This window comes from Mandrillus leucophaeus, unplaced genomic scaffold (genome assembly GCF_000951045.1).
Source record: "Mandrillus leucophaeus isolate KB7577 unplaced genomic scaffold, Mleu.le_1.0 Scaffold389, whole genome shotgun sequence".
Classification (NCBI taxonomy): domain Eukaryota; kingdom Metazoa; phylum Chordata; class Mammalia; order Primates; family Cercopithecidae; genus Mandrillus; species Mandrillus leucophaeus.
Genome location: NW_012104131.1, coordinates 2,823,364 through 2,848,057, shown reverse-complemented (window position 1 = coordinate 2,848,057; position 24,694 = coordinate 2,823,364). Strand labels below are relative to the sequence as shown.

Genomic DNA, 24,694 nt, shown 5'->3' with positions numbered 1-24,694 from the left:
TTTTAAATGGTACCAAAAAACTTTTTAAATTTAAAAATGAAACAAAGTCATCTACATTTTTCCCTTTCAAATGGCTTTTTCTTCCTAAATTATCCTATCTCCATTACTGTCATTTTTACCACACTCTCTCAAAAAAGGTAGAACTACAGCTCACCTTTGCAACTTTCTCTACCTCTACTCCAATATCCTCTACTCATGAAATTCTCTGATTGCAGGGATTCTTCCTCTGGGTGTCTCTCACACAACTAACAACCCCCACACCAGGTCCTACTGTCACCATTTCAATTTAGACCTTTGCCTTTTCTTGTTCAGCCTAACTAATCTTCAAACCTCTCCTTTCTCATTCTTCTAATCTAACATGGACACTGATAGCATAGCAACCTCCTAAAACATGTGTATGAATGTGAACCCTGCCCAAAAAGCTTGTCTGCTTCTGCTTGTTATAGACAAATTCATATAGTCTGGCAGTCAGCTATAACTTAGTCATTTGTTCATCCATTCGACAAATATTTGCTGAAGGTCCACAGTATGTCAAACACTCATCTTAGGGTGAAAAATTTTGTAGTGGAGAAGACAGTAACAAAATAACTGCCCTCATGAAGCTTTCATTCTAATGGGAATACGTGGATAATAAATAAAATGTGAATCATAAAAAGTGGTGGTCTTAGTCCATTTTTTGTTGCTATCAAGAAATACCGAGGTTGGGTGATTTATACAGAAAAGGGGTTTATTTGGCTCATGGCTATACAGGAAGCATGGTAGCAGCACTTGCTTCTGGTGAGGACTCAGGAAGCCTACAATCATGCGGGAAGGTGAAGGGGGAGCAGGTGTGTCACATGGCAAGAGACAGCAATAGACATGCCAGGCTCTTGGACAACCAGTTTTTGTGTGAACGAATCGAGTGAGAACTCACTCATTACCACAAGGATGGCACCAAGTCATTCACAAGGGATCTGCCTTCATGACCCAAACACCTCCCACTAGACCTACCTCCAACACTGGGGATCTCATTTCAACAGGAAATTTGGAGGGGCAAATATTTAAACCATAATAGTGGTGACAAACCTTACAGGGAAAAATAGAGCAGGGAAGAGAGAGAAAGTGCTGAAGACACAGGGGATAGGAACCCATTTCCAACAGCTTGTCAAGAAGGCCTCATTGAGAAGACAATGTTTAAACAGAGACCTAAAGGAGAAGAGGACAGGAGCCAAGCAGATAAAGAGGAGGAGTAAAAAAAAAAGCCCTTGAGGTGAGAGAAAGGCTGGTATGTTTGAAATACAGCCAGGAGCTTTGTGTGGCTAACGCTAAATGAGGAAAAGGGGTTATCCCAGGAAAAGAAGTTAAGGAAATAATGGTGATGAGATGATGAGTTGTAGAAAGCCCTGCAGTCTATATAGTAAGGATTTGGCTTTTCCTCTGTGTTGGATAGGAAGTCATTTTGAACACAGGAATAACATGAACTAACAAGTTTCAATAGGATCACACTGTGGAGCAGAAACTGATTTTAAAAGGCTGAAAGCACAAAGACCATTTGGTAGGCTATTGGAACTAACCCCAGGAGAGATGATGCAGCTTAGATTAGCATGGTAGCAGTTGATGTGGTTAAAAAAAAAAAATACACAGAATCTTGATCTATTTTGAAGGTAGGGCCAACAGAATTTGCTGACAGATTGGATATGGAGTGAAAAAGTAAGTACTTGAGGAAGACGTCAAGGTTCTCAGCCTTAGCACTTGGAAGGACTGTGTTACCAGCAATAAGCTAGAAAAACTGCAAGACAATCAAACTGGAGGGACATCCAGTGATCACTGAGCTACCAAGTGGGAAGCTGCATTCTTAAAAATCTGTCTGTTGTGTACATGTACCCTAGAACTTAAAGTATTAAAAAAAAAAAAAAAATTTGTCCTACTTCTGTTTACTTCTCATGTAAACTCAGCTGGTATTTCAAGATTATGAAACACAGGTACACATTATTAAAAGCACTACGTGCTAAGCACTGTATCTGTATTCTTTGCAACTGCAGTTGGAGACAATTTCAAGATATCAATAAAGATGCTTGTTTATTTGCTTTGCCAACCTATGTTTCCTTGGACCCATTACCTTTCTCTAGCTCTAAGAAAACACTATGAATTCTGCCCTCATACTACACTATAAAGAAAGGAAAAAATAGCAAAGAGGCATTTTGTTGGTTTTTTTGAGCTTCGCAGTAGACTTTATCCATTTTTGACAAATATAATTGTTTAGGAAGAAGCATGCCTAGCCAATCCTCCATTGTCACTTGTGGGGACCCACCCTCTGACCTCTGAGAAAGCAGGCAGAGTTGAAGAGTGATTGAAGGAAACTGGTGGAGTGGAGACTGGGAGGCAGCTAGATGGTAACTGGATGGTGTAGGTCCCAAGTGACTCCACATTGTGGGGAAAAGAGAGATGAGACTGTGAAACTGAGGCAATTGCAGGAGTTGCTGATGGCCTTGCAAATCTTAACCCTGTCACTTTGGTTAAGACCATCTGAAGTACTACTATTATAAATTTCATATTAATCCTTGTGTGCCTGCTCTGTCTGCTGTTAGTCTGCAGGTATACCCAACAGTTCCAAAGAGACAGTGACCATCGAGAACAAGTCATGATGACAATGGTGGTTTTGTTGAAAAGAAAAGGGGGAAATGTGGGGAAAAGGGAGATCAGACTGTTACTGTGTCTATATAGAAAGAAGTAGACATAAGAGAGTCCATTTTGTTCTGTATTTGAGATGCTGTTAATCTGTGACCCTACCCCCAACCCTGTCCTTGCAAGAGACATGTGCTGTGGTGACTTAACGGATTTTGGGCTGTGCAGGGTGTGCTTTGTTAAACAAGTGCCTGAAGGCAGTATGCTTGTGAAAAGTCATCACCATTCTCTTAATCTCAAGTCCCCAGGGACATGTACACTGCCAAAGGTCGCAGGGACCTCTGCCTAGGAAAGCTAGGTGTAGTCCAAAGTTTCTCCCCATGTGATAGTCTGAAATATGGCCTCGTGGGAAGGGAAAGACCTAATCGTCCCCCAGCCTGACACCCGTAGAGGGTCTGTGCTAAGGAGGATTAATATAAGAGGAAAGAAGGCCTCTTGGCAGTTGAGATAGAGAAAAGCATCTGTCTCCTGTCCGTCCCTGGGCAATGGAACATCTCAGTGTAAAACCCGATTGTATGTTCTGTTTACTGAGAAAGGAGAAAGCCGCCTTAGGGCTGAAGGTGGGACGTGCTAGCGGCAATGCTGCTCTTTATGGACTGAAAAGGTTTATGGAGATGTTTGCATATGCATATCAAGGCACAGCACTTTTCCTTAAACTTATTCATGTCACAGAGATCTTGATTCATATGTCTTACTGCTGACCTTCTCCCTACAATGATCCTATTATCCTGCCACTTCCCTTTTTCTAAGATGGTAAAGATAATGATCAATAAATACTGAGGGAACTCAGAGACCGGTGCCGGCGTGGGTCCTCTGTATGCTGAGCTCCGGTCCCCTGGGCCCACTTTTTCTTTCTCTATACTTTGTCTCTGTGTCTCATTTCTTTCCTCAAATGTCTCATTCCACCTAACGAGAAACGCCCACAGGTGTGGAGGGGCAGGCCACCCCTTTACACATCCTGCCTCCTTCCTGAATAGAACCCTCTAAGAGTTGTAAGATTCCAGATAGGTTTAACAGTGGTATGTGGCTCAAATCAGAGTATAGACTTAGAAATTATACTCCAGCCTTAAATAGAAGTCCTTCACCAAGCATGACAGAGAAGCAATAACTAAGAACAATGTCAAGTCCATAGCATCCTATTACGGGGCAAGAGTATTGTAGTACCAAGTTCCCAAGAAGAAATATGGAAGGACTAAAGGAAGACTGTGAACCTAAGGGTCATCATGATTACGCAATAAGCTTAAAAAGCAGGAGTTTCTACAACATGAAGACAACAGTTGGATAAAAGTTAGACAGATATCCCTCGGGGATTTAAATGTCCCAACAGAGTGCTGGAAGAGTGAAGGTAGGTCTCAACCTTCAACTGAACACATTTTAAATGTGTATGGAACTCATTGATAAAAATTGCATTGATTATTTTCCTCAAGAAGACTAAGAACAATACAAAGAACAAACAAATAATAGAAGAATAAACTGTCTGTTCTTAAGCCAGGTGACTCAGTATTAGAAACTAATTCAAAATACTGTAATGAAGTTACATTTCTGCATGTCTGAGTCTGAGAGCTGTTTCATTATTGTATTTAATTGTTATAATACCTGTAGTAAGCTAAGTAAATGGCCCTAAAGATATCAGGTCCTAATCTCTAGAACCTGTAAATGTTGCCTTATATGGTAAAGCCTTTGCAGATGTCATTAAATTAACGATATTGAAATGGTGAAAATAACCTGGATTAAGGTGGACCCTAAATCCAATCACAAATATCCTTTTAAGAGAGAGGCAGGCGATTTAACACAGACAGAAGAGGAAAAGCAATGTGATCAGGGAAGCAAAGGTTGAAGTGAAATCATCACAAGCCAAGGAAAGCTAGTAGCCAAGAGAAGCTGTTGTGGGCAAGGGATGGAATCTCCCTAAGGTTCTTGCAAAGAATGTGACCCTCCAGAACTGTGAAAGGATACATTTCTAGTTTTTAGGCCACCAAATTTGTAATTTGTTACAGAAGCCTTAGGAAATCAATATAATAATCTAATAAGCAAGTTATAGTTCCATTTTTACAGGTAGAAACAGAGGTTCAGAATAGCGTATGGACCCCCCCTCTGCCCTCTGGGAAAGGAGGCAGAGTTAAAGAGTTATTGAAGGAAACTGGTGGAGTGGAGACTGTGAGGGAGCTGGATGGTAACTGGATGGTGTAGGTCCCAAGTGCCCCCATTTATAGGTCCCAAGTGCCCAGGGTGAATGACAACCACATGTCTGAGCCCAAGTTGATGTTCTTTTCCCTGCACACATTGCTTCAACTTTATAGATGTTCTCACCCAAGGGACATTCCCTATCACCTTTGCTGGATCTATTTATATCCTGCACATTCTGTCTATATCAACTAAAATTGCTCTTTCATGCTCCTGCCATTCTCTACCTTAGTTGCTTCCAATTCTTTTATTTTGAAAGGTATTCAATAAATATTTGCTAATTAACTGAAAGTAAATCACATTTTAAGTGTACGGGACAAAACAGTAATGGGCAAGATTTCAAATTATGTCAATCTTCACTTTCCATGAAAGTACAAATCATTTGAATTTGGACTGCATCAAAAAAGAAAATAAAACAAAAAAGGTTGAAAAATCAAACTACATTTGAACAGCTATAACAAATGCGTAACTAAAGAACTAAGCAGGTTCAGTGGCTCAAGGCCGTAATCCCAGCTACTCAGGAGGCCGAATATAAAAAAAGAACTAGTGTAACATGTATGGTTACTGAGAAGTGGAATCTAGTCAGGGGTTTTGTTGACCACATGCAAATAAAAACCAGAATACCAATCTTGAAAAAATAAAATAAAGGATAAAAGATTTGCAGAAAATGTCACAGAACTATAAAACCAAGTATTTACATAATGCAATTACTAGCACTAGGAAACTAATCTGGTAATCTTAAGAAAATACGTCTTTTAAAAAGCCATCAAGAAACAGAGTATGTGAGAAAGCCAAAGACATACATTCCATTCCTTCAAAAAAGATTTCTAGTACTGTTCTATCAAAAATTCAGATAACATATTAAGGAAGCTAATAAAAGTCAAGAGGATTGAATGCAGCTATAGTTTTTTTACCTTATATACTAGCCTGGTAATGAAGATACAATTTTCTTATTATAGAATCTGATTTTTAGAGATTATATTACATATTCTTTTTAAATGTATGTATCACCATCCCAGTTTGGATGCATTGTACCTTCCCCCAACCAATCTCATTATGTTAAAGGATTAATGTTACAATAATCCAAATAACCCCGGGAGGCATAATTGAATATCAGTTCATCACATCTCACATAAAATTAGCATTTCTTTTTTCAGTGCAGATATCTGACTAAATATAGGCCCTAGTAGACAGAAAATTCAACAGGAAGATGCAAGATGACTAGATGGATTACTCCGAGAAGAAAATAAAAATGCTGCAAAAGGAGGTGAAATGTTGCTGAAAACCAACTTTCATTTGCCTCAGTCTAGCCAAAAAACGTCATTACCAAGACCTAAGAAAAGGGCAAACAAAACAAAACACTAAACCAAAAGGCCTTATTAAACTTTCTATGGCTTTCTCCTACCAAGCAAATTTTAACCAACTAAGTAATCCTACTAAGTTATTTATCATATATTTCAAATATCAAAAGGAACAACATTAATTCCACAACTAGGGGTTCTTTGCTGCAATGTTCAAAACCCAGAATGAACTCGGGTACTTTTTGAGTTACCATTTGAGAAATGACCACAGGTAGGAATCACATGAATTCAAAATTATTATTTTAAATACTTTATTTTAAAACTTCATAAAATCCATCCAAATATATCCAAATACTATAATAAAACATGTTATTAAAACTTCACAGATACAAATCTATTGAAAATAAAACTTTCTGACTTATTTTTTGGGCACTGGAAAGTAAATTACAATTGTCAACTACCACTCATATGTAGGCAGAAAAACAGGAGGGAAGCCCTCTTAAATTACTTCAACATAGCAATCACAAAGAAGGGGAAACAAAGAAAGCTTCAAAAGCATTTTAAAAGCTTTTTCAAAACAGAAACAAAAATTTCATATTGCCTTAAGTTGTATTTTTTGTTTCTAATACGTCAGTGAGGTCTTACGGTAATAAAAATAAATATTACCAAATAATGATAACTACATGTAATTCTGTTTTCAAATTTTCAGAAACTCTTTCTTTAAAAAAAGAAAACGAAAAGAAAAAAGAAGAAGAAAGCAAGAAGTTTCTTCTGAAACTGTTGATTTAACATCAAAGTCTTTTTAAAAACCTCAATCCTCCAAGAATGGAAAGTGCTCACCTGTGACCTTCTGCCTGGATTTCTTTGCTGAATCTACTGCCAAGTACAGCGTGGAGCTCAAATAGAAACCTGAGTCCCTACTCTTCTCTCACTTGATAAGAGAAGAAACAAAAGTGGCTTTTACCTCTAATTCGCTCAGAAAACAATTTTTTGAATACCTTTTTTACAGGAAACTCCAGGAGACAAATGGTCCTTGTACTTCTCTATGCTGGGTAGAAACTACATACATTTTGTCAATCTTATTTTCAGATAAAAATGAACAGTCTCTGGCCAAGCAAAACAAAAACTGGAGAAGCAAAGAATAAAACGCAGCTCACTTTCTAAAAGGTTCCTTAACCTAAGAATACTACTTAATACCAGCAGGATCCCCCAGAAAATTGCCATCAGACACTTCAACTCCCCAAGTGCAATAATAGGAAAATTGTGACACTTCAGCTTGATGGCTATAAAGGCCCTGCAGTTCATTCTTCTGCAAGGGGAAATAGTCTCCAATTAACTCAGACCCAACCATTGCAACTTATATTTAGAGACAGCCTTATTTTTCCACAAAATGTCTGCATATATATGATCTCGAGTTGACTGGGTAAATATCTGAAGAGCTTACAGACAGTTTCCATTAATCTGAAGGTTCTCACAGCATTCTTTAAGGACTCAGAGTAAATTCTATCTGAGCACGGCATGTGATTTCTTTGGCTTCTTTTCCAAGCCTATTCCTTCTATGTACTTTGTAATCCATCCTTTTAATTTTTTGATATAAATGCCTTACAGTTTAGTATGACTTAGTTCAAACCATGTTTATTTGTCTCAGACCCTGGGTTACAAAGATGCATGTGTACAGAGTCCCGGCTCCATGGAATTACTGTCTAATTTTAATAATATGATCACCATTAAAATAGTTGTAGAAAATGTTACAGCAACAAAGAAGATGTGCATTTTGTCCAACTTGGGGCTTCAGAAAGATGTCTGAGCTAAGGCTTTAAAAATCTCTTTCAAAGTTTTAAAAATTGTGTTTATTTCTTTTTTTCTGAGTATTAAAATAATACATTCCATTAAAGAAAATTTTGCAAATACAGATAACTTACAATCACAATACATCTTTGAACCTGTCAATCAGGAATAAGCACCTAACCTTTCAATATATTCCCTTCTTGTCTTTTTCTCTTGCTCTATATGAGTGTATGTGTATACGCTTTTTATAATATTAGAAAACATATATTTATACACTGATTTTATTCAATCATCACCACAATGTTACATTTACCCACATCAGTCTTCAAAGGAAGAATAAAAGCATGATCAAAAGCTGCATAACATTACATCCTTCGATGTACTGTCATTTATAGTATTCTCCTTTTATACTGTTAGGTTTTAACTTGTCTAGTTAATTGGTATTGTAAACAATCTACTTTGAACAACCTTGTATCTAAATCTTGTCCACACTGCTTGTTTCTCACACCTACCTATATAGTATATCCTGTGGAAACATCATCTCCCAGGACACAATTCATCACTAACACTCTTAGTGCCTCCTGCAGCTCTCTGTTGTTTTCAGGATTTGCAATATCCCCAGGGATGAATGAGTACGGGTGGTGGCAGCAAGCATCCTGATCATCTCAAGGAACAGCCCTGGAGCAGCGGCAGCAGTTTGCGCCCAGCAGCCAGGCATGTGTAAGAGGCGGATGTGTCTCCCGGCCTGCTGTCAGATGGAAAGGGTGACTCTACTTCACAAGGCTGAGCATGGGATGCCTCCAACTGCTTTTCTCTCCCCACTCTCCCAGGACTGTGGCACTAGGTTACCTATCAGTCAGCTTGGACAGCTGAGAGTTTTCATCTTTATTGTCATAAGCATTTTTAAGAAAAGGCTGACATTTTACTTTCCTTCCATTTTTAACTAAAATAACTAAGCCCAGGAAGATGAACAGCAGTTAGCCAAGTAAAGATGGACAGGAAAGGGTTTCCTGTGACTCTTAACAGCATAAACAAGAAAACTGAGTAGAAACTGTAGTGTATGCAGGCATCTGCAGGCAGTTCTCTAACATATAAACTAAAAGGAGGGAAGGGTGGGACATTAAGGCTGCAGCTATGAAGGGTAGACAGGTCACAAGATGCTACAAGCCCCACAGAGGACCTTGGACCCAAATGCAAAAAGAATCAGGTCTGCATTCAGATGGATAATGTTAGCACTACCAGAGGCAGGAGGACCCGTTGTGAGGCTAACATAATACCTGAGGGGAGAGATGCCAGGACCCGAATTTATGTGGCTGAGGCTTTGAGAATATGTAGAAGGAAAAATCAGCTGAATCAGAAGCAGATTTAGTTATAGGCACTTCCCATCTTTGCTAGTTAAATATTGCCCATTTCCGGTCTGTGCGCGCTACCAGGACACCATGTCTCCTCAAAGCCCAGGGGGTCAGGGCACTTGATTCTCTTTATGGAAAGAAGCACAGTGCCACATGTCCCAAAGGCTTCACAATGATTTCTGATGTGACGAGGGTGGTCACAACTCTGATGGCTGGTATGTTATAAACTGCACAGAAAGTCCGACTACATATCAGCTCCAGAACAGGAAAAACACTTGTACTTCCTTTGTTAAAAAAGAAAAAAGAGTGAAGGAGCAGCTTCCAAGCAGAAGGCTGTGAACCATTCCCTCACTGTCACTGTGCATTGCTTCTGTCTTAAGGCGATCACGTGGGCATAGCTGCACACATTAAACTGGTTTCATTAAGAGCCTCCAGTCATTCATTTTGCTTATTAAAGCCACTCCACAATGATATTCACAATGGAAATCTCAGCTGTCCCTAGCAAAGATACTAAAATACAATTAATTCCTCTTCCCGAGGAGTCTGTAGGTATGCGCTTGAGGTATTGTGTTAATTGCCACTGCTTCATACCATGGCTTCAATTAGGAATCAAAATGGGAGCAAGACAAACATGGATCCCATTAAGTTTCAGAGGACTTGAAGCTGAAGTTTTTCCCCTACCCTACTCTTACACTGATTGTAACAGCAGAGAGGACTCCATCTGGGGAACTATAGTGACATCCAGTGGCTGTGAAGCGAACCACACCAGTTGCAAAACCTGGTTTACTACATCACGAAAAGAGAAATATTTGTTGACATGCTGATATTTTAAATTCAATGTCTATCAAAGTGTGTGTACAAGTAGAACCATATAATAATATGATCCAAAATAAGGACATTCAGAGATTCATAACAAAATCAAGATATTTAGTTGTTTTCAATGATTGACTCTGCCTATTAAAATTCTCAGCAGCATATATTAATAATTACAGGTGGAGGATATGAAACATGGACATTGCATTCAAAGTTCCAAACATAATATTGTTAGACAATTCATATTTTGAACAAATTCAAAAACAGGTAATTTTTAGCATGATTCTCTTGCTCAGCCAAAATAAATAAAGTGAACTCGGTTGGCTCGGTTCAATCTCAGTAATTTCATTACTACCTGGGTTAGGAACATTTATACGAAAGTTTTCTTGGTGGTTCACAATTTAAATTACAGCATTCCTGAGAGAGATGTAGAGTGAGACAGAGGCAAACCGACCACAGAATCTCAGGAACATTTGCTTGAAATATTGTGGTGGGAAGAAACCAACTTGCTTCAGTGGGAAAATGCAGATTACAGAATCTGACAGAATCTAGATCTTTGTATTCCTGTATGTAAATAGATATGAAAATACATACTCTATGCACACTAGTAGTAGCTATCACACATATGCATTTATATTAAAAATACTAATAATGGCCAGGCGCAGTGGCTCACACCTGTAATCCCAGCACTTTGGGAGGCCAGGGCAGATGGATCACTTGAGGTCAGGAGTTCGAGACCAACCTGGCCAACATAGTGAAACCCCATCTCTACTAAAAATACAAAAATTAGCCAGGCATGATGGTGCACGCCTGTAATCCCAGCTACTCAGGAGTCTGTGGCACACGAATCACTTGAAGCTGGGAGGCGGAAGTGGCAATAAGCCAAGATTACACACTGCACTCCAGCCTGGGTGACAGAGGGAGACTCTATCTCGGGAAAAAGAAGAGAAAAATTAATAAGATTAAAGTTTCCTTTGCCACAGAAAGCGTAACTCTGAAATTAAGACTTCAGGTTCAGGAACATACCACATTTTGAATGTCAAGTATTCCCCCTTCTGCTTTTAGTAGTTCGTGACATGGTTTAGACAGATGAGAAGCAATTATAGTAGCATATGTATTAACAACTCGGAATGTCTCCGAAACTGGCCTAAGCTTATCTTGGTCACTAAAAGTGAGCTAAAGTGCAGAAAACCCTCAACTCTCATCTATCCTATAAGTCAAAATATCCTTACCTATGAGGCCTCAGGATCTCACAAACACTAAATCTCATAAACACGCAGACCACATGTGAAGATGATACAATGGGGGCATGTACAGCTAGTAGAAATGACAGATAGGTGGGGATCATTCCAGGGAGCCACAGGTAGTCTGATAGAAAAGCAAAATGAAAGGTCAAATCTTGCATTCTGGCCTCCTTAGTAGTATACTTTTAAAACTAAATCACATCATATTCTTCTCTGACTCAAAGACCTCCCCTTGCTTTTTCCTCACTCAGTGTAAATGCCAGGCCCGCTTCCTGGCCTATGAGACCCTACACGATCTGGTCCTGGGGCAGCTCTATGAAGTCCTCTCCCATTACCTTCCACTTTATTGACTCCACTCCAGGTGCAATGGCCCCGAGGCTGCTTCCTGAACACAAGCACACGGCCACGTCCAGGCCTTTCCACCTGCTGTTCCCTCTGTCCAGAATAATCTTCCATTTAATTGCACAGCCTGCCTGCTGTGTGCTTCATTTCTCTACTCAAACATTCCCAGTCAGGGAGGCTTTCCCTGATGCCTCTTTAAAGTGCATCTCCCAGCCAGGTGCGGTGGCTCATATCTGTAATCCCATGGCTTTGGGAGGTTGAGGCGGGTGGATCACGAGGTCAGGAGTTCAAGACCAAGCGTGGCCAAGATGGTGAAACTCCATCTCTACTAAAAATACAAAAATTAGCTGGGTGAGGTAGTGGGCACCTGTAATCCCAGCTACTCGGGAGGCTGAGGCAGGAGAATCGCTTGAACCCAGGGGGTGGAGATTTCAGTGAGCCAAGATTGTGCCACTGCACTCCAGCCTGGGCAATGGAATGAGACTCCGTCTCAAAATAAATAAATAAAAAATAAGGTACATCTCCCTTCTGCTCTAGCACTCACTCTCCCCCTTTCCTCCTGCCCTCCCTCCCCAGAGCTTATCATCTCCTATGGGATAACAAATATTAGGCCTTGTTTCCTCTCTCTCTCCCCATGAAAATGCAAACTCACAAGGGCAATACTTTTTGTCTGTTTTGCTCATACTGCATCCCCAGAATCTACAACAAAATATAGGCTTGGTACAAAATTGTCAATAAATATTTGCTAAATTATTTGGGGAACATAGCCAGAGAAGGCAAGAGGAATTACTGATTTTTGTGGAATCTGTAAAATGACAAGTAAAAAACTACAAATACTCAAGATATATTTTAAGTGCACAAAAGAAAAAAAAGAAGGTAGTCTATAAGAGTTAATACATATAGCAACTATGTTAAAGTAGAGAAACTGATTAAAGAGCTTTAAAAAATGTTAACATTAGTTAGCTCAGTGTTGAAATTACGAATAATTTTGTTTACTTCATGATATCTTTTTTTCAGTTATTTACAATGAGCTAGATTATTTTTGTATTTAAAATATTTTTTAAAATAATAGGCCGGGTGTGGTGGCTCACGCCTCTAATCCCAGTACTTTGGGAGACCGAGGCGGGGTGGTTCACCTTAGGTCAGGAGTTCGCGACCAGCCTGGCTAACATGGTGAAACCCTGACTCTAGTTTAAAAAATATAAAAATTAGCTGGGCGTGGTGGTGGGTGCCTGTAATCCCAGCTACTTGGGAGGCTGAGGCAGGAGAATCACTTGAACTTGGGAGGCAAAGGGTACAGTGAACCAAGATTGCGCCATTGCACTCCAGCCTGGGTGTCAAGAGTGAAACTCCATCTCAAAATAACAATAATAATAATAATAATAATAATAATAATAATAATAATAGAGGCTGAGGCTGGAGGACTGTTTGAGTCCAGGAATCTGAGGCTGCAGTGAGCCATGACTCCACCAGTGCACTCCACCTCAGGCAAAACAGTGAGATCCTGTCTCTAAAAAAAAAAATAGTAATGAATTTAAATGTAAATAAATAGATACTATGCCCTTCCCTTTACAATTCTATTTATTTATTTTTTAAAATTTCAACTTTTATTTAAATTCAAGAAATACATATATACATATGCAGGTTTTTAACATGGGTATACTGTGTGATGTTGAGGTTTGGATACAATCGAACCTGTCATCCACAAAGTGAGCACAGTACTTGACCGTTAGTTTTTCAACCCTTCCTCCCACCTCTTCCTCCTCTAGTAGACCCCAGTGTCTATTGTTGCCATCTCTATGTCCATGAGTATCCAATGTTTAGCTCCCACTTAATACGGAACCCAAAAAGAGACCAAGTAGCCAAAGTAATCCTGAGCAAAGGAACAAAGCTGGAAGGGTCACATTACCCCACTTCAAATCGTATTATAATTCTACAGTAATCAAAACAGCATGATACCTGTGCAAAAACAGACATATTGACCAACGCAACAGAACAGAGAACCCAGAAATAAAGCCATACTCCTACAGCCATCTGATCTTTGACAAAGTTGACAAAAATAAGCAACAAGGAGGGGACTCCCTATTTAATAAATGGTGTTGGGAAAACTAGCTAGCCATATACAGAAGAAGGAAAGTGGACCCCTACCTTGCACCATATACAAAAATTAACTCAAGACGGATTAAAGATTTAAAAGATTAAAAACCTCAACCTATAAGAATCCTGGAAGCAAACCTAGGAAACACCATTCCGGACATCAGCCTTGAGGAAAAATTTATGACTATGTCCTTGAAAGCAATTGCAACAAAAACAAAAATAGACAAGTGGAACCTAATTAAACTAAAGAGCTTCCGCACAGTAAAGGAAACTATCAACAGATTAAACAGACAACCTACAGAATGGGAGAAAATATTTGCAAACTATGCTTCTGACAAAGGTCTAATGTCTAGAATCTATAAGGAACTTACACAATTCAACAAACAAAAAACAAACCCATTATAAAGTGGTGAAGGACATGAATAGATACTTCTTAAAAGAAGACATACAAGTAGCCAACAAACGTGAAAAATTCCTCCACATCACTAATCATCAGAGGAATGCAAATCAAAACTCCAATGAGATACTATCTCCCACCAGTCAGAATGGTTATTATCAAAAAGTTAAAAAACAGCAGATACTGGCAAGGCTGCAGAGAAAAGGGAATGCTTATACACTGCTGGTGGAATGTAAATTAGTTCAGCCACTGTGGAAAGCAGTTTGGAGATTTCTCAAAAATTTAAAAAAGAACTATCATCCAACCCAGCGATCCCATTACTGGGCATATATCCAAAATAAATAAAAAGACACCTGCACTCGTATGTTCATTGCAGCACTATTCACAATAGCAAAGACACAGAATCACTAACAGTGGACTGGATAAAGAAAATGCAGTACATACAGGCCAGGCATGGTGGCTCACACTTGTAATCCTAGCACTTTGGGAGGTCAAGGTGGGTGGATCACCTGACCTCAGGAGTTGAAGACAAGCCTGGTTAACATGGAGAAACCTCATCTCTACTTAAAAAAAAAAAAAAAAAAAAAAAATGCTGCGTGTGGTGTCATGTGCCTGCAATCCCAGCTACTCTGGAGGTTGATGCACAAGAATAGCTTGAGCCCGAGAGACGGAGGTTGCAGTGAGCTAAGATCACACCACTGTACTCCAGCCTGGGTGACAGAGCGAGACTCTGTCTCAGAAAAAAAAAAAAAAAAAAAAGGGTACATATAAATCATGGCATACTATGAAGCCATTAAAAAAAAGAATGAAGTCATGTCCTGCATAAAAAGAAATAAAGCCACACTCCTATAGCCATCATTGATGTTGGACTCCCTATTCAATAAGGACATTACCCTAAGCAAGTTAACACAGGAACAGAAAACCAAATTGAATTTAATTGAAAATTCATCATTTTGGACAAAAAGAGTGTAAGAATGTTTCTTAAACAATACGCAGAGCTGACTGGCTGATCACTAAAGTTCTGGAAAATAGTTCATCCTTTGGTTCTTCACATCAGTAGCACTCACAGACGACTTGCAGTAAAGACATCAGTGGTTTATTCTGTTAGCAAAGAGCATCTGCAGCTGCATATCACATTTAAGGAGAAAAAAACCACTGTAGTTCTTTCCGTTCATTTAAATATGCAAATTAAATTGAACATTTTACTTCCTACCACTATTAGACTGAATAGATATTGCAAGATTATAATATACTATGCAAAAAGGCAAAACTAAAAAAAAAAAACATTTTAAAGACAAATCTGTTTATATTTTGTGTTGAGGAAGATGACACTACCTCAATAGTGATTACTCTCCTGTTACATCGGTAAAGAACTGGAAGCTATTAAATCTAATACATGTTAGTATTGGGGTAGAATTAATGTTTTCAATTGTTCTGTTTAAATATATAATCTGAGTGAAAAACCAAAGGAAAAAAAAAACACAAGAAGGCTCTGGAAATAAAATTCTTTCTCATGAGCTTTGGTCTAACGCATGGTTGATGAAGTCATGAGAATATGCTCATTATCTTTGATTTTATTTCAGCAGTTTCCAGAAAATACAGTAATAAAGAAATAAACTTCTATTACTACTTGATCCCTAAAAGTTTAAATTTAGTATGTGGATCAAATTAATTCCCAATGTTCCATTTTAAGCTTTTGCATTAAAAGACCTGTACATTTTATTCCTTAATATAAATAATTTACAGTGTTTTCAGTGAAAAACACTTCTTGATTTACAGAGCAGATTTTTATTACTGAACTGCAAAGCTATTTGTTAGAGATAAATGGTAGTGACTATAACAAAAAAAAATTTTAAGTCCCCCCGAAAGAAAAACTTAAGAATATAAAATACTGTAATAATATATAATGCTAATTAGGAGCTAAATGAAATAGATTGGAATATGGCAGATATCTATTGAGAATTAATACCATACTTCTAGGAGATTAATTATCATGAATACAAGTTAAACTAGTCACAAACATCCATGAAGAAAATCTATGGTAAGCCTTTTCTGTCCTAGAAGATGAGGCAACAAGTCGTATTGGCCAGTATGACATACCTTTAGAAGCAAGCGTCCTTGGCAGATTGATAACTATCTAGGCTGAGCTGTCAAAATCAGTTGCACTATTGTAGCTTATCAGCTATCAACCAAAGAGACTGCGGAACAATTCTAGCTTCCTCTCCACAGGCCTCACTCCGTCCCCTTCATGAGGTTCTGGCATGTCCCAGGACACCCGTTGTCAAATCAGAAGTACAAACATTTTCTAAGTAGTTCAGGCAATGCAGGTAGTGTTCAGAAAAACCACTTCCCAGATCTTTAAAAAATGAAGCCTTCTAAGAACACACCTTTCCTGCCAAAATCATTTTTAATTCCATTTCATAAGAGAAAGGCTGTTCATTTGAACAGAACCTTACATTGGCACATTGCTCTGAGGCATAAACTCGAATGCATCAAACAAGGGGATGACTTTATATATTGGCAGCTATGCTAGAAAGTAAATGATTCCAATGACTATGTACAAAATTCTTTCACAAGTCTGAACAAATTGAAGCAATTAATGGAACAGTCACTGATAAATTATTTAAAATGATTTTGATGATTTCTTACTAAAAGTTGTTAAACATATAATGCAACGAAGTTTGTGGCAGGCTGAACTATAGCCCCCAAAAGAAAACCACATCTTAATTCCTAGAACCTGTGAATGTCACATGGAAAAAAAAATTTTGCAGACAGTATTAAATTAAGGATCTTGAAATGGAGATCATCCTGAATTATCTGGGTGGGCCCGAAATGTTACTGGCTTTATAAGAAAGAGAGAGACTTGACACAGACAGAAGAGCAGAAAGCAATGTGACCACAGTGGCAGAGATTAGGTGATGCAGCCACAAGCCAACAAATGCTGGCAGCCACCAGGGCTGGAAGAGGCAAGAAATTAGGGCTTCCAGGGGACACACATCCCTGACAACACCTTGATTTCAACCCAGTGATATGGATTTCAGTCTTCTGGCCTCCAAAAGTGTGAGAATAAATTTCTGTTGCTTGAAGCTGAGTTTGTGGTAATTTGGAATAGCAACCACAGGAAACTAATAAAGAGTTCAAAGAATCAAATGGCATCGCCATAACAAACTCCTTCCTGTCTCATCTACTGATATGTAAACATGTTTTGAAAACAAATCTATAAAAATAAAAAATCAGGGGACAAAACTGTTGCCAAATCCTGTTTTACTCTAGGAGAACAAATTCTTTACAACATATTAAAAGAATTTTTTTAAACCCTTCATACTTCATAATAGAGATGCATTTCCAAATAAAACATTTTTAAAAGGCTACTCCTTGTGTTTATGTCTTTAAAATGTGAAGGACTTACTTATTTCTTCAAGAAAAGTTTAGGGTCTACACTCTCATAAAGAGAACCACTGCTATGGATACTTGTACCTGTCTGTGCTACAATTGACTCCAATCGTGGTCCAAATGACAGCTTTTTTTTTTTTTTTAAACATCTCAAACACTTTGCATTGTGCTAATAAAAATTATTATGAAATGTATTCTTCCATCAATTGGATCTGTTTTAGCACTGAAATTCCCATAGATCATTCTTTAAATGTAGCGGGGTGTGTAAATTATAAAAATTTCTATCCTTGTTTCCACTTTGTGCTACTTTCTTTCTCTTGTGACTACAAATAACAAAAAATAAAAAGAATAAAGAAATGACTATTCATAATTCTTTTCTATTTTTGTACCTCTGAAGAAAATCTTCACCATAGGATCTATACTAAAATAAACAGAAAAAGCAGGACTTTCTGAAAAATAATGGCAAAGAAGCCACTGGCTTCATTCTCCCCAACAGAAAACCAAAATCAAATAAACAGCATTGAGATTTTCCCCAGAAGTATCCCAGAACTCAAATATGAAGATGAGACAGTTCCATGGGCAACAGAAAAGTGAAGAAAAACTCCAGACGGTAAGAGAACCAAACTTCAGTATCCACCACGATGCCCCTCCCACAAGCTTGTGAAAAACTTTCCCCCAACTCACAGTGTTTACACCAGAAAAAGTGAGATTTAGGTGGACAACCTCCTACCCCACCATCTTGGGTTCCCTGGCAGGAGATCTGTCTCTGTCTTAATCACAGGAAGCATTGTGATTGCCTGATGGGAGAAATATCCCTGAGGACAGGCAGAGACAAAAAAAAAGGAGGCAAGACGACCATTCCCAGCCCCAGAAACTCTGCTCTGCAACCCAGCCAAAGGAGACACCAAATCAGAGTGGCTGTTCAGCAGCACCACACGGCAGGAGGTTCATCCCACAGGTCCCCTGGCTATGGGCCCCTAGCCAGCTGTTCCACAGTGTTGGGATATCCCCTTTGGGAACCTCTCCCATTTGGAAAGTGCAGTGCTCTGACCTTTACTAGAGCCAAGGCAAACCTAGGCTTAAGGCGCCATCTAGAGCCAAAAAGAAGGCAATGACCTATCGGTAAAAACCTCTAAGGAATATATCCAATAAAAAAACAAAAGAAACCAGGCAAAGAAGGCTCAAACAAGTAACTAATCCTTCAGTGCAAAGATACAGACACGCATCCACAAAAACAGCAGCAAACAGGGAACCACAATCTCTCCAGACAGACACAAGGAACCAGTAAATGACCCTAGCAAGACAGCAATATGTGAGCTCTGACCAAGAATTTAAAATAGCACCTTTAAGGAAATTCAGTGATTGCCAGGATAAAATTGATAAAATCAATTCAGATATTTATAAGATAAATTTAACAACGAGATTGATTTTTTTTGAAATTACAACAAATTGTGAACCTGAGAAATACGTTCTCTGATCTGAAAAATTCATTAGAGGCTCTCAACAGCAGAATGGATCAAGCAGAGGAAAACACCAATGAGTTGGCTATCTGAAAATACATGATCCGAAGGAAAAAAAGAAAAAAGAATGAAAAGGAACTGAGATCACCTATAAGATATGGAAAATTACCTCAAAAGACCAAATCTAAGAATTATTGGTGTTCAAGAGGGAGCTGAACGAGAAATAGAAAAGCAATGATGTGAGACAATAACTCTGTATCCTTACCTACACCTATGTGAGGCAGGTGCTCAAAAAGGGTCCAGCTGTGGTCATCAATATAATGATTCTTCAGGATCAACAGCTGACAAACATCTCGAGCCGTTATGTCACTGGGTACATCTAAAGCCCTGCTGGTTTCATCTTCACTGTATACTTTAATCACCTGTGTAGGTAGAAAACAAGAAAAAGAGCTTAAATATTCCTGTTTGTGTTTTTAAAAAATTTTATTGTGTATATTTAAAGTATACAACATGATGTTATGAGATATATATATAAAAATAAATAGCAAACTGGTTACGTAGTAAAACAAATTAACATGTCTATCACCTCACATAGTTACCCATTTTCTTGCAAGTGTGGCAAGAGCAGCTAAAATCTACTCATTTCTCAAAATTCCAAAGTCAATACATTATTATGAATTATAGTTCTCATGCTGTACATTAGAGCTCTAGATGTGTTCATCCCACACATCTGCTACTTTGTATCCTTGATCTACATCTCCTCATTTCCCTCCACCCCACCACTGCCCTTGGTAACCACTGTTTTGTTCTCTATCTCTGCATATTTGATTTATTTTTAGACTACATATCTGAGATCATGCAATATTTTTCTTTCTGCTAGAAAAGAAAAAAGGACTTATTTCACTAAGCATAATATCCTCCGGGTTCATCCATGTTGTAGCAAATGGCAGCATATTATTTTTTAAGGCTGAATAGTATTCCCTTGTGTGTATCTGCATGTGTGTGTAATGCAAATATACAATAAATTACGTATATAAGCTCAAATATACACCCATTAATGGGACATGGTACTTAAGTTGTTTCCATATCTTAGCTATTGTGAATAATGCTGCAATGAACATGGGAGTGCAGGCATCTCTGTGACATGCTGACTTAAACTCCTTTGGGTATATATCCGAGAGAGACTGCTGTGTCATATATGGCAGTTCTATTTTTAATTTCTTTACAAATATCCATACTGTTTTTCAGAATGACTGTACCAATACACATTCTCACCAACAGTGTACTAGAGTTCTCCTTTTTCTATACTTTCACCAATACTTGTTACCTCTTGTCTTTTTGATAACAGCCATCCTAATGGGTATGAAGTGATATCTCATAATGGTTTTGATTTGCATTTACCTGATGATTGGTGATGTTGACCACCTTTTCATATACCTGTTAGCCATTTTTATGTCTTCTTCGGAAAAATGTCTATTCAGGCCCTTTGCTGCTTTATTTTTTAAATTTTTTTAGAAGGAGTTTAATTCTTTCACTCATGTTGCCCAGACTGGAGCTCAATGGCGCAATTTTGGCTCACTGCAGCCTCCGCCTCCCAGGTTCAAATGATTCTCCTCTCTCAGCCTCCTGAGTAGCTGGGATTACACGCATGCGCCACCACGCCCGGCTAATTTTGTATTTTTTTTTTTTTTTTAGTAGAAACGGGCTTTCACCATGTTGGTCAGGCTGGTCTCGAACACTTGACCTCAGGTGATCTGCCTGCCTCAGCCTCCCAAAGTGCTGGGGTTACAGGTAGGAGCCACCGCACTCAGTCCTTTGCTAATTTTTAATTGGGTTATTTGTTTTTCTGTTATTGAGTTGTATAAGCTATTCATAAATTTTGGATATTAACCCTTATAATTACATATGGTTTGCAAATACTTTTTCCCAATCCATAGGTAGACTTTTTATTAAAATATTTTATTAAAATATCATTCTAGTAAATCAGTAAACATTAGTCAGTTATAATTCCTTATACAGTGTCTTCTACATTTAATTGTCTTATACATTGAATGAATGTTACCTATCCAAGACTTGTTTATGTGTCAAAGCTACTTTGTCCAACAACTTCCATTATCTTCATTGTCTAAACTAAAGGTCATTCAATAACTATTTATATTACTTCCCCACCACTTTGGTCTCTGAAAAAGCTATGTATCTCTTAACAATATTATAACGGGGCACAGTGGCTCACGTCTGTAATCTCAACACTTTGGGAGGTTTAGGCAGGCAGATCACATGAGGTCAGGAGTTCAAGACCAGCCTGGCCAACATGGCAAAATCCCATCTCCACTAAAAATATAAAAAATTAGCTGGGCATGGTGGCACATGCCTGTAATTCCAGTTACTTGGGAGGCTGAGGCACAAGAATCACTTGAACCTGGGAGGTGGAGGTTGCAGTGAGCCAGGATTGTGCCACTGCACTCTAGCCTGGCTAACAGAGTCATGTATCACCCTGGGGTAGGTTCCTGTAATACAATGATAAATTATGAATAAACAGAGACTTTTCTTAAAAGAGTTTTTGCTAGGAGAGTGATCTAGTTTGGATATTTGTCTTCTCCAGATCTCATGTTGAAATGTAATCCCCAGTGTTGGAGGTGGAGCTTAGCAGGAGGTGTTTGGGTCATGGGGGCAGATTCCTCACAATGTCCTGGTGCCATCCTCATGGGATTGAGTGAGTTCTCACTCTTAGTTCCCAAGAGATCTGTTTGTTAAAAAGCATCCTACACCTCCCTCCCCTCCCTCTTGCTTTCTCTGTCGTCTGTTTCTGTTCTCTGCTGCACATTCCATGCCAGGAAATGAGGGGACTGAAGAATGATCTAGGGGTTGCTGAAAACGTTCTCTGCACCTCCTGACTACCCCCACATGTTTTCCTACAGTAAACTCTCCTGACCTGGGGCAACAGAAGTACGCCTCTTATTTTGCATGTTCTATCTCTTATTTCAGAGAAGCTAAGAAAATGAAAAACTAGAGACATTCTGAAGGCTAAACCAATTTTTTTTAGAAAAGGGCTAGAAAAGAGCCAGAGGTAAATTTGGATAAAATAAGAAAGGTGACTAAATAATCAGGATATGCCACTATTTTCTTCAGATTATGTCACTGCAAATTTAGACATAAGTTGACAAGAACTGAGATGCACAAACTTAGAGGGGCTTAGGCCAACTTGAGTTTCTGGAATAACTGCATATATTTCATTGTTAGAATGAATACAACCTGCTGAGAGAAAAACTTAGTATTTTTGTTTGAAATCCATTTCAAGCCCTTATTTTTTAAAAATCCTATTTAACACTCATACTTATCCAAAATACATATTCATCTATGAATAATGAAATTATATTTAGGTTGATATTCCACAGCAGTAAATCTCTGTCATCTCTTAGATATATTCTGTATTTATGAAAATTCCTTAAACTATGAATGGGACGCCTTTGTTAAAAAGTCTCACTATATTTCTATTTGTTCCTCCTTAAAATAAATGAAAGGGTCAGGTGTGGTAGCTCACATCTGTAATCCCAGCACTTCGGGAGGCCAAGGTGGACGGATCACCTGAGGTCAGGAGTTCGAGACCAGCCTGACCAACATGGAGAAACCCCATTTCTACTAAAAATACAAAATTAGCTGGGAGTGGTGGCACATGCCTGTAATCCCAGCTACTCAGGAGGCTGAGGCAGGAGAATCGCTTGAAGTCAGGAGGCAGAGCTTGTGGTAAGCCAAGATCACACCACTGCACTCCAGCCTGGGCAATAACAGCGATACTCTGACTCAATAAAGAATATATATGTGTGTGTGTGTATATGTGTGTGTGTGTGTGTATATATATATGAAAAAGGAAAAGACAAGTGAAGACTTAACTCTCTAGTAGAGTTGAACATGCCTCTTGCCCAAAGAATTACTATACTAAACCTTCCTATTTAAGAAGAATTCAACTCATCACAAAAACTGCATGACTATATGAGTTAAAACTAAGTTAAAGTTAAAGACTTTTGTGATCATATAAAAAACAAAGAGCAGAGCTGTTCTTAAGAACCACTGAAGCAAAATATTAGTATTCTATTTCCTATACATACTAAAAGGTAAAAAAAAATTAAACATTATATAATCATGCTATTTAATAAAGGGATATTATACATTTCTTTAATAAAGGGATATTATACATTTCCAGTGCAGTGGCCCAAATTCCCAGCTTGCTTTAGAGTGAGCAGTATATTATTTATATCAATTTATCTACAAGATCATTTGAAATTGGATGCCAACAGGAAGAAATTCTTCCTGGACCCTAAAGAAGAATAAGAAGAAATTTTGTTCCATCCAAGGATTGAAAGTTGACTAGCAAGAGAAACATGGCACTGATAAGGTTTATCTACAACAACCCACCAGCATAAACAGATACAGCGTCCAAGGAAGGCCAAGAGTGTACACACTGCCTGTGTTGGAAAGCCCTTCTGTGTCACTCTAATCCTGACAATCACAACAACCTTGGCCTTTGGAGTAGTTTATAGCTTCAGAAACTGCCCTAGGAGCACATGGCACCTAGCAATGCAAATTTAATACGTAGTCACTGCAGCCCTTGCAAAGACATGCTGGAATGTGGGTGAAGCAAATCTCTGTTTTGGCTGACATTCTATCAAGGCATGTTTATACACTTTACACATCAACTCCTCCCCTAGACTGCTCTTCATAAAAAGTAAGTGGAAGAAAGAGATTAAACTAACACAACCCATTTTTAGAATACTAGACACAACAATGTTAAAGTACAAGAAGAAATGGTAACTTTTCAGAAAAAAAAGTTTGAGGCCTTTAAAGCCTCTAGACTAAAAGAGACAAAATATTTAAAATGAAACTAAAAATAAATAAATAAACAAAATAAAGTCAAGTCAGTATGTATTACCTTGCCCCCAAAACATACTTAGTATTTCTCTGCATCACCTGAAATTCTAAGAACATATTTGGAAAGCTCTAACTAAGGAAAAAAGTGAGCAAAGGCTAAGCAGTCAGCCTTTCGCCTCCTCCTTGCTGACTTCAAGGAATGGGATGGCATGGGATAGCCAGATCCTTTTCAATGTGAATTCATTCTAGAATATTTGAAATGAACTTGGCATTGTCAACTGGTCATTTGAGAATGTCACAGAGCAAAAGAGGGCTTTGGATCTGTCATGACTGGGAAGTCATTAATTATGCCATAGGTCTGCCTCGCTTATCCTTTGTTTCTTCAAAGAGAGAGAGAAGAGGAACCATCATTCGGCAGGTAAAATAATGAGCATGGATTAAGTATAAAACCATGAGTAAGAATCCATACAATGAGGCAAGAGAAAGAAAAAACTGAAAGAGCAAAAGTGAAAGAAAAAGATATTTGGGCATAGTTATCTATGGTTATCTTCTGTGTCAAAGTTTCTATTTTAGGAAAACACAAATTCAATAGTTAAACCCAACTCAATTACTATTAATTAATTAGTCATTGATTTAAAATAATTTAAACGTGATATTTATTTTACATTTTAAATTTATTTTAAATATCACATTTAAATATGGCCTTAGCATGATGAGACATATATATTTTTTAAACAGAAATATAAATTCATTAATTTATGTATTATATCTATTAATTATATATGTATAGTTA

General features: G+C 38.2%; 1 protein-coding gene across 1 annotated transcript in view; it reads right to left on the bottom strand.

The window, feature by feature from the left end:
* Nucleotides 1–24,694, bottom strand: part of GRB14 (growth factor receptor-bound protein 14) — a 74,639-nt gene that overhangs the window by 36,544 nt on the left and 13,401 nt on the right. Inside the window, exon 2 of the mRNA XM_011990996.1 lies at nucleotides 19,301–19,457. Within this exon, the coding sequence (XP_011846386.1) occupies nucleotides 19,301–19,457 (157 nt within the window). The remainder of the gene's footprint in view (nucleotides 1–19,300; nucleotides 19,458–24,694) is intronic.